Raw genomic sequence first — 12,958 nt, forward strand, 5'->3', positions numbered from 1 at the left:
GTGTATGCGCCGTGCCAGCATATGACGTAATGACTACTTGTGCTTGATATGGCAGTGGTGTCAGATTACATACATGTATACATAGAGGCATTACCTTTAATCCTCCCGACACTAAAACATATCGTCATTACGTCACCATCGAAAACCAATTACACCCTGACATTGGGTCCTTTAATCCACATTTATTACGTCATCATTACGGCATCAAACGGGGCATACGCAAAGTAACCACAGTATACCGCTAATCAACTTACAAATTACATATACATAATATACATAGAGGCATTTCCTTTAATCCACCATCGACATATGATCGACATATACGTCACCATCGAAAGCCGTCGCTTTTACCATACTTAACACTGCAGTTCTAGTTTAATATATTACCACCAAAGGTCTAGCTCTTCCTAGAACAAGGAACTCAGACTGAGGAAGAGCCAGATGAAATGTCACCTTGGTGGTAATATCATAAATATACATGGGAGGATGATCCAGTGTACAGACTCTATTTTTCTGTCTCCTCTCTGTCTGCCCTTGGTTTCCTGTCTCTGTACTGACCTATGGTACTGACCTATCTGAAATAATACATAAAATGTTCTTCGGAAAACAGACTATGTATTTTCAGATTGCTACCTATTTTATAGAGGGTATGCGCGTGACATCATGATCATACCAGGAAGTTATGCGGAAATGCCTACTGAGTGGCAAAAAACTACTTTCTGGCCTTGACAGCCCATACATCCAAACAGAAAAGTCATATTTGAGACGTGGAAATGTTAATGAACCAACACTATAACAATGATTCAAATCGGAATACAGAGCTTAACCCATTCTGGGCGGGAACCCCTTTTGGTGTTTTAACTAAGCATTATGTTATACTTTAGCTATTGAAAAATAGCAGATCTACAAGCTCATAGCGCGCCACCGAGCTTGTAGGTCTGCTATTTTTGAATAATCGTAAAAATGCGTCACAAATCTTTGAATATAATATATTCTTTCAGATGACTTTTTATTTATCTCGACGTCAGACCAGGTATTTGTATTTTGTACCATACTGGAGATCCTTTGCCCAGAACTAGATATACTGCAGCCTGTTGTAATTGCTTGGTGCCACATGCCGCCTCAGGATAATTTATAGAGAAGGCTTTCAATACCTGACAAGTCTAATGAGTTTCCTCCACGGCTCAATCTAATATTGTAGTGATTTGTTCTCCTATTACCGTAGAAGTTATTGTGCCGTTTCCCTCTCCTGTGTGATGTAGGACGACCCACGGTATGGAACCAGGGTGAGTAACAGCACCCTGTGCACTGGCTCCAGCCTGAGCCTGTCGTCTGGACCTACCTCAGGCTACAACAGTGGCAACACTACTCAGCTACAAGACAGCATGGGGCCCACGCTGAACGGACAGGTAGGAAGATGTTATACATGAAAACATTTATAGTTCAATAGGCTATGTATATTGCAGAAAGTACCCTCATGGGTTTGATTTTGATTGATTGAAATATTTATTAACAGTTTGTAGAATTACAGTACATTTTAAGCACAAACTCAATACAGAGACTGTTAACTGTGAGTGGACGACCCAATTAAGCATTACACTTGTTTACAACAGGGTCCACATTGTTCAATTCATCAAAACATTTAGAGACATACAAATAGACACTTCTATGTAGTTAAAGAACAGAACAGGAATTCATCATGTAGGAAGCAAAAAGGGAAAGGATACATATACAGTGAGGGGAAAAGGGGGGGGCGGTGGGGGGATTCAGATTTTACAGAGGCCAGTTTCGAATTGCAGCCATCCGTAGGTACCCTTTGAGAGCGGTTTTGAAGGAGTCAAGGGATTCACATGTCTATAGTGACATGCCCAAAAATAGGGTCGTGTCTGTGGGTTTTATTAATATTTACTAATCAAAAAGTATTAAAGGAGAATTCCATACTAGAAGGCTTTCTTACCTTTATTTGTAGTCGTTATGTCCCCACCAAAGAGGTCCAGGTGTTATTTTGTGCAAAAGTGCATTATTGGCTATTTCCCCTACCATAATCCCTCAATGGGGGTTGGGTTTTTGTGCTAATTCGCTTATTTCCATCGAAATAAGTGGTAAAGTGAGATACTATTTACATTATGAAGAGAGGATACATTTAAAAAAACAAAAACATTTGAGCGATGTACTGTAAATGTAAATGCTATAATATAGCGATTCAATATACTGTACATAATTAATACCAAACGTATGGAGGACATCACATCACCTTATAACCACTTCCTGGATGAGAGTGTGTCTTTGAACTGCATGGGACTCTGCTGTTTTCGTTCAGACCGCCAGCTTCCAGGATGAAGTGCTGAAGGTCAAGACGCGTCCCCCAATATGTGGCCCTCAGAGTGTGAGGACCCAGAGAGCCTGGCTGTCTGCCCACGGTAATTATGTTTTATGATGTCCTGCGCTGTAAAGCACTGCAATTTGTCTGCTTGATTGTGGAAATGGCTTTATATAGTATATGAATTTCTGTTGATGTGTCTAAACAGTGGTTAGTAAGCCATATGCACTTTATAGTGTAACGACTAGCCTGAGAAATATTTGTCTAAATGTCTATAACAACCAAAATGGGGATGTTTTTGTCTGTACTGCTCTGTTTGCAAGAGAGCAGCCCTGCTTTGAAGTAAATTCTCCTCACTTAAGTATTGAATTAAAGCTCTGCGCTTTCGTGCAGCCTCTCTCTGCAGTGCATTTATGCTATCTGCGTGTTTGATCTACTGCAGATGTCCGCCTGGAGCCTCCCGCCGCAGGAGGGTTTGAGCCCCAGATGACCTCATCACCGTTGTCCCCCAACTGCCTACGCCAGCGCACCACCTCGTTCGGCTCCTCCTCCTCGTCCATATCGACAGCCTATCAGGACATCACCTCCACTCTTCTGGGACGAGCTCTGGCAGAGGTAAAAACAAATGAGAACTGAAGAGAAGCTTGTAGACTACGGTAGGGTATTTGTTAGTGATTATTCTATATAATCACATATTCTATCAGTGACTTCAATTAATCAAACTATTTTTTATATATTTTGTTTTATTTTGTGTATATTTTTTTATAATTGACTAAATTGATTAGTCTGATAAACCCTATTTTATAGTAGTCTCGCTAACATTTTGAAACATTTTGAGAAAAGGTTTAAAATCTTTCCCCAAAAAATCTATTATTTAATTAAAATCTTATATAATCTATGAGATTAACTGTTCTCCTCAGACATAACACTGCAGTATAAGCAGCTTTACACAATGTATTCTTTCAACCCAGCAGTACATTGACAATTTAATACAGTATAGTCCGAAATAAATCTGAAATAAATCTTAAAAAAAGAGAAAGAATGGAACTGCTTGCTTATGTAAACTGTGGTGTAATCCAGGATTGTAACAGATGCTATGTTTGATGTTTGCCTGGTATCCTAGTTTCTTTGAAGCAGTAAATTGTATTATTTCCACTGTATTAATTTGTCAGGTACAAGCAGCAAATGTTTAGTTAAATGAGTCTGAACATTTACTCTGTAGTAGGTTGACTAGGGTTCGTGCTATTTTATTCTCTTTTTTCTCTTATTTATACTTGAAGCCGTAATATGAGTCATTATTATCCACACCACATCATCATAAGTATTCTCACTCACTCATTTGTTTCATTACATGAATAATAGATGAGGGATAAAAGCAAGCTCTTGTGTCCACACAGGTGCGACTAGCTGCTGCTGGAGACATGGCCAACCTGATCATGGGCAGGAGCTCTGCTGGCTGGAGGTGAGCATTCTACTTAATACTTTGAGTTATTTCATACCATGGTTACTCGCCGAATATACCCTTTTTGATTGTATTTGATACAATGGAGAGAGGCAGGAGAGAGATGACATTATAGGCACAGGTCTTCAGTACGAATTGAACCTGTTACATATACGTCTCCTTCTGTGTGTTTACCACAGGTACCAGGGCACAGAGCGAGGTATCCAGGCCTACTATAAGCCCTCTTCTAGCCCGTCTGTCCATGGCTTCCTGGGGGCCGGGGAGCTGAGCAGACCCTTGGCCAGCCTGTGGAATATGGTCCGACAGCCATCCAAGGCCAACCTGTACCACCAGTCCATACGCTCTGCCTGGACCCGACCACTAGATGACAGCACTCAGCTGGGTGAGCTAACACACACACCTGTCTGGGTGGCTGGCAGGCAGTCTGCCTGCCTGCCTTGGGGAATATAGCCTGGTAGCTCCATAGCATAATTAATACATTCACTTAAAGGACGGCATTCTCTTACTGAACCATACCTATCTATAGACTCTCATTTATCATTGGTGAATAGCACCTCAACATACTCACAGTTTCAATGCTATATATGAATATGGCCTAATCTAATTTTGCCAACCCCCCAATGCACGTCTCATATGTGTATTATTCTCGTGCAGTATGCTTTTTTTGTCGTTTCTCTTTAGTTTAATACATCATTCTTGATGCAGGAAATTTTCCAACTAACAACGTCCTATATTTTGTTTTCAATTTTATTCTATATTCTGTTTAATGCTCCTTTTTTATATGTTTTTCTTCTATTCTATTCTGTCTGCCTGTCTAACTCTTCCACTCTCTGTCTGTCTGCCTCTCTCTGTGTCCTTGTTCAGTGTACCTATTGACAGACCCGTCTGTCTGTCACCTCAGCCAGCCGCGGGATTTCTGCTGCATCAGCGTCGAGTCCAAGCAGGTCAGTACCGCACAGTGCATTCCCACAACAATCATCCCCCAGCAACAAACACATAATTACAGGCAGCCCGTCAGTCATTGTGTCTGTGCTTCAGTGAGCTTCCGCTGAATGACATCAAGTGGCAAGGTCACACTGCAATAAAAGAGTTTCTTTATAGTCTGGCATGAAACCAGGAAGTACGTTGTCAGCATGAATTTTGTAGTGCTTTTGTAATCGATACCTATTTTACAGCAAGTCCTCAGTGTGGCAAAAAAAATATCTGTAGTTAACTTTTAACCACATGAACACTAATGTCCTGGTTTTGGGCATGTCATGAAGATAGAAGAACATTTGGCAACAATTCTGTGAAAATATAGATAAACATGATTTTTGATTGATTCTTTATTTAAGTGTCATGCTTCCGAAGAAGCCCAGCCCATATGGACTTACAGGACACTGAACATTTAGCAAAAATGCATCGCACCATGACGCATTGTGAGCTTGTTGATTGTCTATTTTTTACAATTTAGCATACAGTACTGCATGCTATATATGGTTTACTTTAGGTGGTTAAGTGCAGCTCTCCTTACAGTAACTGAATCATATTGAGACAGAGTGTACATTTGCCTCTTGGCCAAGCAGAGGGCACACACTCTCCACTGTTAAGTTGTATACATGCATGTACCTCCTCCCCTCTCCCCCAGGCTGGCCTGTGTGTGCTGGCCATGCAGTCTGTGTTTGAGGAGTCTCTTCCTCGTCCCCGTGCGGATGCTGTGCGAGGGGAGATGATGCCCAGCGCCTGGGTCCTTCAACCCATCAGACGGAATGGGCAGGAGGTGGTCCGCGTCATCTGCCTGCTGCAGGTGAGATTATGTTTAAGCCATTTTGACCTGACGTCGAAATTTATAAAATGTCTTCTAAATGCTGACAGAAATGTCTGACAGACTGTCAGGATTTGTGCCACATTTTCACGATTTTTCAAAAATAGCAGACCTACAAGCTCGTAGCGTGCCACTCGGTGGCTCGCTATGAGCTTGTAGATCTGCTATTTTTCAATAGCTAAATTATAACATAATGTTTGAAACACCAAAAGGAGTTCCCGCCCAAAATTAGTTAACCCATTTTGACCTGAGATCAGATTCTAAAAATGTCTTCTACATCCCTGACAGTTTTCTGAAAAAGCTATGTTTCTATGTCAGTCGTTTCAAAAAATAGCAGACCTACAAGCTCGTAGCGCGCCACTCGGTGGTGCGCTATGAGCTTGTAGATCTGCTATTTTTCAATAGCTAAAGCATAACATAATGCTAACACCAACACCCGCCCAAAATGGGTTAACAGATGGTTGGTTGTCTGAAATGCATTGCAGAAAGTATATGACTAATCCCCACAGCTGTAACTGTAATTACACGACATACTGTATGGTGTACTGACAGTCCACCTGGCGTGAGGATGCATTTTTCTCTTTACTGTATATATTGTGTAGCATCACTGTTGGGCGGAAACCTTATACTGTATATCCAAAACCATTTATTTTAAGTAAAAATGATTAGAACCAGTTTTCCCACTAAATCTAATTAATTATTAGTTATTATTTAGTCACAAGCTCTTGTAAATGACATGTGATATATTTTCATATTGTCAATAAAGAATTTAACTCACTCTTCTTCCCTTCTCTCCTCCTCACCAAATGAAGATGGATGTAGGAACTCCATCTTTTCCTCAGAGACTGTTGCAGACTGTGGCTCGAAGGCAGGCAGCTGTCATCGCTGATTTGGATGCTGCCCTTGCCCAGTGATACCACCGGACACATGAAGACACATGTAGCAGTGAGCACTTCTTAGACAAACTGTCCCTGCCCTGGGATGGACTATAGTTGAATTTGCACCTGAATATGATTTTACTTGACTTTCTTTTATTCAAAAGCACTGATATTATGTTGATATAAGATACAAAGATACAATGTATCAAGCAGCTTTTTATACAATGTTTTTTTTTAAATCATAACTGTAAATATAAAGCTTATAACTGTATTTACATGTTTGTGCATTGATGTACGTGAATCCATTTCACGTATTTAAAGCTGTTTTACCAAAGATGTATGTGACTCATTTTAGGGCTTCTGGGGCATGGCCCACTCAGCACAACTAGTGCTAATGCACATTGCATTCACCTTTAGACTATGGTACACTGTGAAATCCTGAATGTTCATTCAACTCTGAGAATTCAGGTCCATTTGGTTCCATTTGTACACTCTCAGAGTTATAAATGGATAAATGAACACTGAGGATGTTACTGTGTATAGTTTGGATGTCCAGTCCTGTAAAGCTCTCCTGTCCACATACTGTAATCAATTCACTTATTCAGTGAAACAACTTGTATTTATTAACACAAATCTGACAGAAGTGCACATGGTATTTATGTCCATAGGGTTTACCACACATCACAGGAGGGGTAATTGGGGCAATCTGACAAGTTATTGTGGAGTCTATTGATAATGATGCTGATGCAGTAAAACCCCCACACAGTACTCATACCCTTACGGTTCCATAAGAATGTTACTGTGCATCTGTTAGTGTGCATCTGTTAGAGCTGCAATCCATAAGGCTTTTGTCCAAACCCGTGTCTGCTATGTGAGCACGAACATTTCTACTCCTGAGTTAAGATTCTGTTTTGTCAGGCTAGATATTGCATGTTGGGTTTCATGCAATACTTGGCAACCAGTACTAGTCTTACCCAACCACAGGATCTGAAGTTCTCAAAAAACAGTGTGAGACCTCCTCCAACCACTGAATGCAGTTGTGGTAGTGATATAATGTATTATTAACATACTGTACCATACAAATTGGATAGTTTATTTCACACACTATTGATTGTAGCTTTAAAACAAACTCGATGAAGGGTTCTTTACCACCACCATTTAAGTCTGTGTGACACCTTCCATTTGTATTCTTGTCCCTCGGAGTCGGCACTGCTTGTTTCTTAGCACTCAACGGCCCTCTGTCTGCAGAATATATTCTATGAAATGTGCTCTGTTGCAACAGAGGGAAACTAATATGTAGAATTTGAAGAGTGTCATTCCACTCGAGAACCACTGGATCAATCAGTGGCACATTTCATGTACTGCCAGTATACGTAGGTCATATCTATTATTTTTTTATAAAAAAAATATAATTGCAAGTCAATAGCGGTCAGATAATCCTCGCCCAAATATGGAGTCATTCTTCATAGTAAGTCTATGGAATGGCTGTATTGTATAATGCTCACTGCAGGGCCGTGATTTGGCGTCCTAGCATTTAACCTCCAATTCAGTTATTTTATGCATATATTCTCCTGAACGTTTATGTAGATTAATCTAGATTCATCTCATTCCACGCCCGTCCATCTATATGTGACACACATAAACAGCTGTTTTATTGTCTGCAACACTACATTAGCCACTTACACATTGGCGCCCCTTTGGGTATGTCATTATAGACATTTAAAGACATTAAAAGCTCGCAATTTGATGCGTTGTTAGTTTGTAGATTAGTTATGTCATTGTGGAATGACACTCTTCATAATTACCTTAGAACTGCAAGGTACCCCTCGGGGGCCTCTGTATAAGCTGAATACGGTCTTGTGTTCTCATCTGATTATGAAGTCTGTAATATTTATTGTCATTGTTATTGTGATTTTTGTTTTTTATTATGTCATAATTATGTCTGATTGTTTTTAAAATTTGCAGTAAAGATCATTACTACTTCCCCCACGCAGCTGTTGCTTGCACAGTACGGCACATGCATTTCTGATGAAACACATAGGAAAAACTAAGTTGTTTGTACAATTTTGATACTGTGCAGAAGCTGATGAAAGACCTGACTGTTCTCAAGACTTCTGTGCGTTGTGTGGATCCAGAGTTTAAGCCATATTATTTACTGCAGTATGAAGGCTGCAGCTGCACTGCTCATAGTCTGTGAGTGATGGAGACTCCCTGGGGAACCAAAGAATAAGATGCAACAAAAAGATGAAGGTTCGATTCCCCCAGGACAGAGCATGAAGGAGCTGAATGCCTTTCTCTTTTAATATTTTTTTAATTTAATTTTACTTTTTATTTTTTTTATCAGAATTTGTATAGGCCACGTGCTTATTTCACCCTGTACAAAGTGTTGTTATTTATGTTTTTTATCTATTGGTAATATTTTCTAAAATGTATTTTATTACATGACTGTCTCTATTACTAATAAGATGCAAGTTAGCCCATATGCTTGTTATTTTTTTAAATACACTTGACATTTTGAAATGACTTTTATGTGCAGTAATTTTTTTGCTCTCAACAGTAGGCCCATCAACCATATCCAATCAACAGAAGAGTGAGCTTTTGCTATTGATGTTAGTTCAAGCTTAATTTGCTTGCACAATAAAGAGTGTCCTGAGTGTAAAAAAAAGTAATTCCATGTATATTGGTGTGTTAAGAGGCTTTTTTTTCCTGAGCTCAATTGCACCCAAAACTTGAGTATGCTGTACTGGTATACTACTCGTGTTCCTTACAGTGGGCCTACAGTAGACTTATATCAATGGAATACGCGGTGGCTGTGTGTTGCAGAGGTGACATTTCTGAGGGGCGGGGGTGTTTGGTCGATGAGAGCGACAGACGGGCCACGGGTGGGGGGAGAGTAAAGTGCGTCTGCCATTTAGAGTCACCCTCTCTTGTCAGGAATGTGCGTCCCCTGCGCTGCGCGCACAGATCATGTACTCGGTGCGCCCACTTTATTTTTAACACACAGGGTGGGTCAGAAGCTGGCTTTCGGGAATGACCGTGGTGTGGCGCCTACAATCCCTTTCCCAAGTCCCCTGTCCCAGTTCCACCAGTCCCTCCACATGTGGTGGACCCCGCTAGTACTCTGATCAGGACCAGGCTGTTTCGATGGGATTATAATTGGTTTATTGGCAGGGAAAAGTGTCAAGATAAACAGCCCTTCGGACAGGACAACATCCAGAACCAAGTAAGTGTAAATTGAAAGTAGCTGCGGGCCTAATGCGCTAGACAAATGGAATTATTGATCTTTGGCCAAATAGTTTTTATCATTGGTCACGGGATAACAAACGTTCCGTTTGATTTGCAATGTAGTTTTCCTCCAAACCACCTGTTGTTGCTCATTGGCACTGCCATGTGAGAGAGGACATGTAGTTCTTTTGTAATTTAACGACAACGCTCAAATATCATGTTTCATAAATATATGCATTCATATGTTTGCCCGTTGATAACTTGTGTAAAAACATAATTTTAATCAACATATATGAACTTTGATGAACTTTTGTTTTGCGAGACACAATATAGTAGCCTGAATGCGCGCCTGCGCACAGAACAGTGCGCTTCTCGAGTCGTTATCGTTCAATAACCTCTGCTCTGCGTTGTTGGTTTTTGTAGGCTATGTTGTAGCCTACACTCATACAGTACTGTATCTAGCCCTATAGTTACTTCTCAACGCTGTTAATTGTTGTTTTGTCTTCATGACTGTGTTGCCATGCTAAACCCCAAGGCCTGTCTCATCCATCATGGCTGAATGAAAACAACTGTGGTGCCCAAGCTGAAATGACAATGACATGAATGCACCCGGTGCAAATAACATTTCCCCTTAAAAGGAGAAGTGTGTGGTGCGCCGCCTAACCAGTCGAACGTTCTGGATGTCTACAGACTACAGATGTAGTGTAAACACTCCAGGAAAAGTTTACTATCGATTCCTCATGTCATGACCCCTGAGCCAGCTCAGTCAATCCCAGTCAAAACAAGTTTGAGTGTAACAATAGCAAATTTGAGATGGCAACGTCCAATATCAATTCATTGTTTAGGTCATGATGTGTAGGCCTACTAGTATGTTCATTACAGCAATGTAGGCCTGCCATATTCCTTCCTCGTCAGTGATGAATATATAGAATTTATTTTGTGTATTGTTCATTATTGGCATAAGCTAAAGCAAGCCAGCCTGTGAGATATCCACTCCACTACTAGACCATGATGGACATTCAATCCTGCAGCCGGGCTCATCGATTTCTTTGTACTCTGTGTTTATGTGTCAGATTTACACTGTCAGTCTGCACTGGACATCACCCCCTCTCCCTTTCCCTCCCACTACGCCCAATCTTTCTCTGGTCTCTGGTACAATTTCACACACACACACACACACACACACACACACACACACACACACACACACACACACACACACACACACACACACACACACACACACACACACACACGTCTTGACTACACCCATCTCTTATTTCATCTTCTCTTTTGACTTGTTGCGCTACTCAAAATAATGCACCCTCTCCCCTAGACAGTAGCCAGCTAATGCGTTGCATTCTTCTGGGTATAGAAACATCATAGATTTAGTTACAGCAGTGGGAATTCCTGCCAGTGAGCCATAATTCTACTCAAGTGGTGATTTGAAGGGAAGAAAAGGTATCTTGGTATCTCACTCGTAAGCATAAATTTGCAACCCTATTTTACGGGGGTACTTGGGCTGCAAATAGATTATTCAGATTGCAAGAGGATGCAATTTTTCATCAGCGGCAACGGGTGTTTCATCTCCCCTCATAAACAATTAAGGTATTCTGATGCTCTGCAACATTTTTGGAAGCACAAGCGACTAGAATGTACAGTTCTTCGTGGAAAGTTGAAACAGAACCTATTTTAATTTCAATGTTATTATTTCATCCTCACATCATAATATTTCATAGGTCAGTTACTGTATTCTTCATTCTTCAAAACAACTAGTTTATTTAGTTTTTCATCAGTAACGATGAACTTTCCCCCAATTCATCTTTTAAGAAATGTGAGAGCAATTGTTCAAACATAATTTGTGTCCCATTCACATCTGTTGACATCTACTGGAACATGTTAAGAGAGAGCTCCATCAATGACAGACATGCACACGACACCAACAGGTGTTTTACACAGAGTGGCACAATATCCTAGAGGCACTGTTTAGCCAAGAACAAGTTTCTCAACACGGTCCTCTGCCAGCACTTCACTAACACGTGTCTGTCTTCATTCTTTTGGGGGTCTTTTAACAGCTCATTTGAGATGAGAAAAGCAACGTATTTTGACCTGAGATCAGATTCTAAAACGTTCTTCTACATCCTGACAGTTTTCTGAAAAAGCTGTCTCTATGTCAGTGGTTCTTCGATTTTTCAAAAATAGCAGACCTACATGCTCATAGCGCGCCACCGAGTGACGCGCTACGAGCTTGTAGATCTGCTATTTTTCAATAGCTAAAGTATAACATAATGCTCACAACAAAAGGGGTTCCCGCCCAAAATGGGTTTTAATGTCCTATCAGCTTGAGCTACAGTGTGTCTGTTGCACCTGCAGCTATATGTTGTTGTCTCAGCTCTGTGGATTAAGTTGAAGACTTGCTTATTAATCCCCCAGACATAATTAGAGTTGTACGGTATTGTAGGTATCGCTTACAGTGCAGTTGCATGCTGACAGCTCGTGGATATTGGTTTTGTGGTTATGGGTCTATAATGGTGTCTGCATGGAGAAGCAGCGTGGCCGCTCAGTCTCCAGGTTGTGTGTGAGTTGATAAGGGGTTCCCCAGTGGAGGGTGGAGCATCCTGGGGGCTGATAACATCCCCCTGCAGGACTCTGATACTGAGTCAGACCTGTTGGATGTCCCCTCTTCTCTGAGCACTCAGACATCACACACGGAACCTCTTCTACCACCCAGGGCCCCTCTTCTCTGAGCACTCAGACAGACATACACAGAACCTCTTCTACCACCCAGGGCCCCTCTTCTCTGAGCACTCAGACAGACACACACAGAACCTCTTCTACCACCCAGGGCCCCTCTTCTCTGAGCACTCAGACAGACATACACAGAACCTCTTCTACCACCCAGGGCCCCTCTTCTCTGAGCACTCAGACAGACACACACAGAACCTCTTCTACCACCCAGGGCCCCTCTTCTCTGAGCACTCAGACAGACACACACAGAACCTCTTCTACCACCCAGGGCCCCTCTTCTCTGAGCACTCAGACAGACACACACAGAACCTCTTCTACCACCCAGGGCCCCTCTTCTCTGAGCACTCAGACAGACACTCACAGAACCTCTTCTCTGAGCACTCAGACAGACACACACAGAACCTCTTCCGTTTGTCTCACTGCGGACTGTGAAACTCTCATACAGAGTAGTCCTTGGTATTGGTGGTTTCCACCAATACCACCACTGGTTTCACCAGTACAGTACCTTGATGGATTTTGGA

General features: G+C 41.4%; 2 protein-coding genes across 3 annotated transcripts in view; both read left to right on the forward strand.

Moving 5' to 3' along the window:
• stard9 (StAR-related lipid transfer (START) domain containing 9) overlaps window positions 1-8,987 on the forward strand; it is a 49,656-nt gene extending 40,669 nt beyond the window's left edge. For both annotated transcript variants that reach the window (XM_080784504.1, XM_080784505.1), the window contains exons 25-32: window positions 1,263-1,409; window positions 2,321-2,420; window positions 2,763-2,935; window positions 3,718-3,782; window positions 3,962-4,164; window positions 4,647-4,726; window positions 5,410-5,568; window positions 6,399-8,987. In XM_080784504.1, coding sequence (XP_080640630.1) covers window positions 1,263-1,409; window positions 2,321-2,420; window positions 2,763-2,935; window positions 3,718-3,782; window positions 3,962-4,164; window positions 4,647-4,726; window positions 5,410-5,568; window positions 6,399-6,500 — 1,029 coding nt within the window. In that variant the 3' untranslated portion in view covers window positions 6,501-8,987. The remainder of the gene's footprint in view (window positions 1-1,262; window positions 1,410-2,320; window positions 2,421-2,762; window positions 2,936-3,717; window positions 3,783-3,961; window positions 4,165-4,646; window positions 4,727-5,409; window positions 5,569-6,398) is intronic.
• Window positions 8,988-9,349: 362 nt separating this feature from the next.
• sptb (spectrin, beta, erythrocytic) overlaps window positions 9,350-12,958 on the forward strand; it is a 57,387-nt gene continuing 53,778 nt past the window's right edge. Inside the window, exon 1 of the mRNA XM_080783909.1 lies at window positions 9,350-9,687. The gene's annotated coding sequence lies outside the window, so the exon portion shown is untranslated. The remainder of the gene's footprint in view (window positions 9,688-12,958) is intronic.

The sequence above is a fragment of the Protomyctophum bolini genome, assembly GCF_963924005.1.
Source record: "Protomyctophum bolini genome assembly, chromosome: 15".
NCBI classification, from domain to species: Eukaryota; Metazoa; Chordata; class Actinopteri; order Myctophiformes; family Myctophidae; genus Protomyctophum; species Protomyctophum bolini.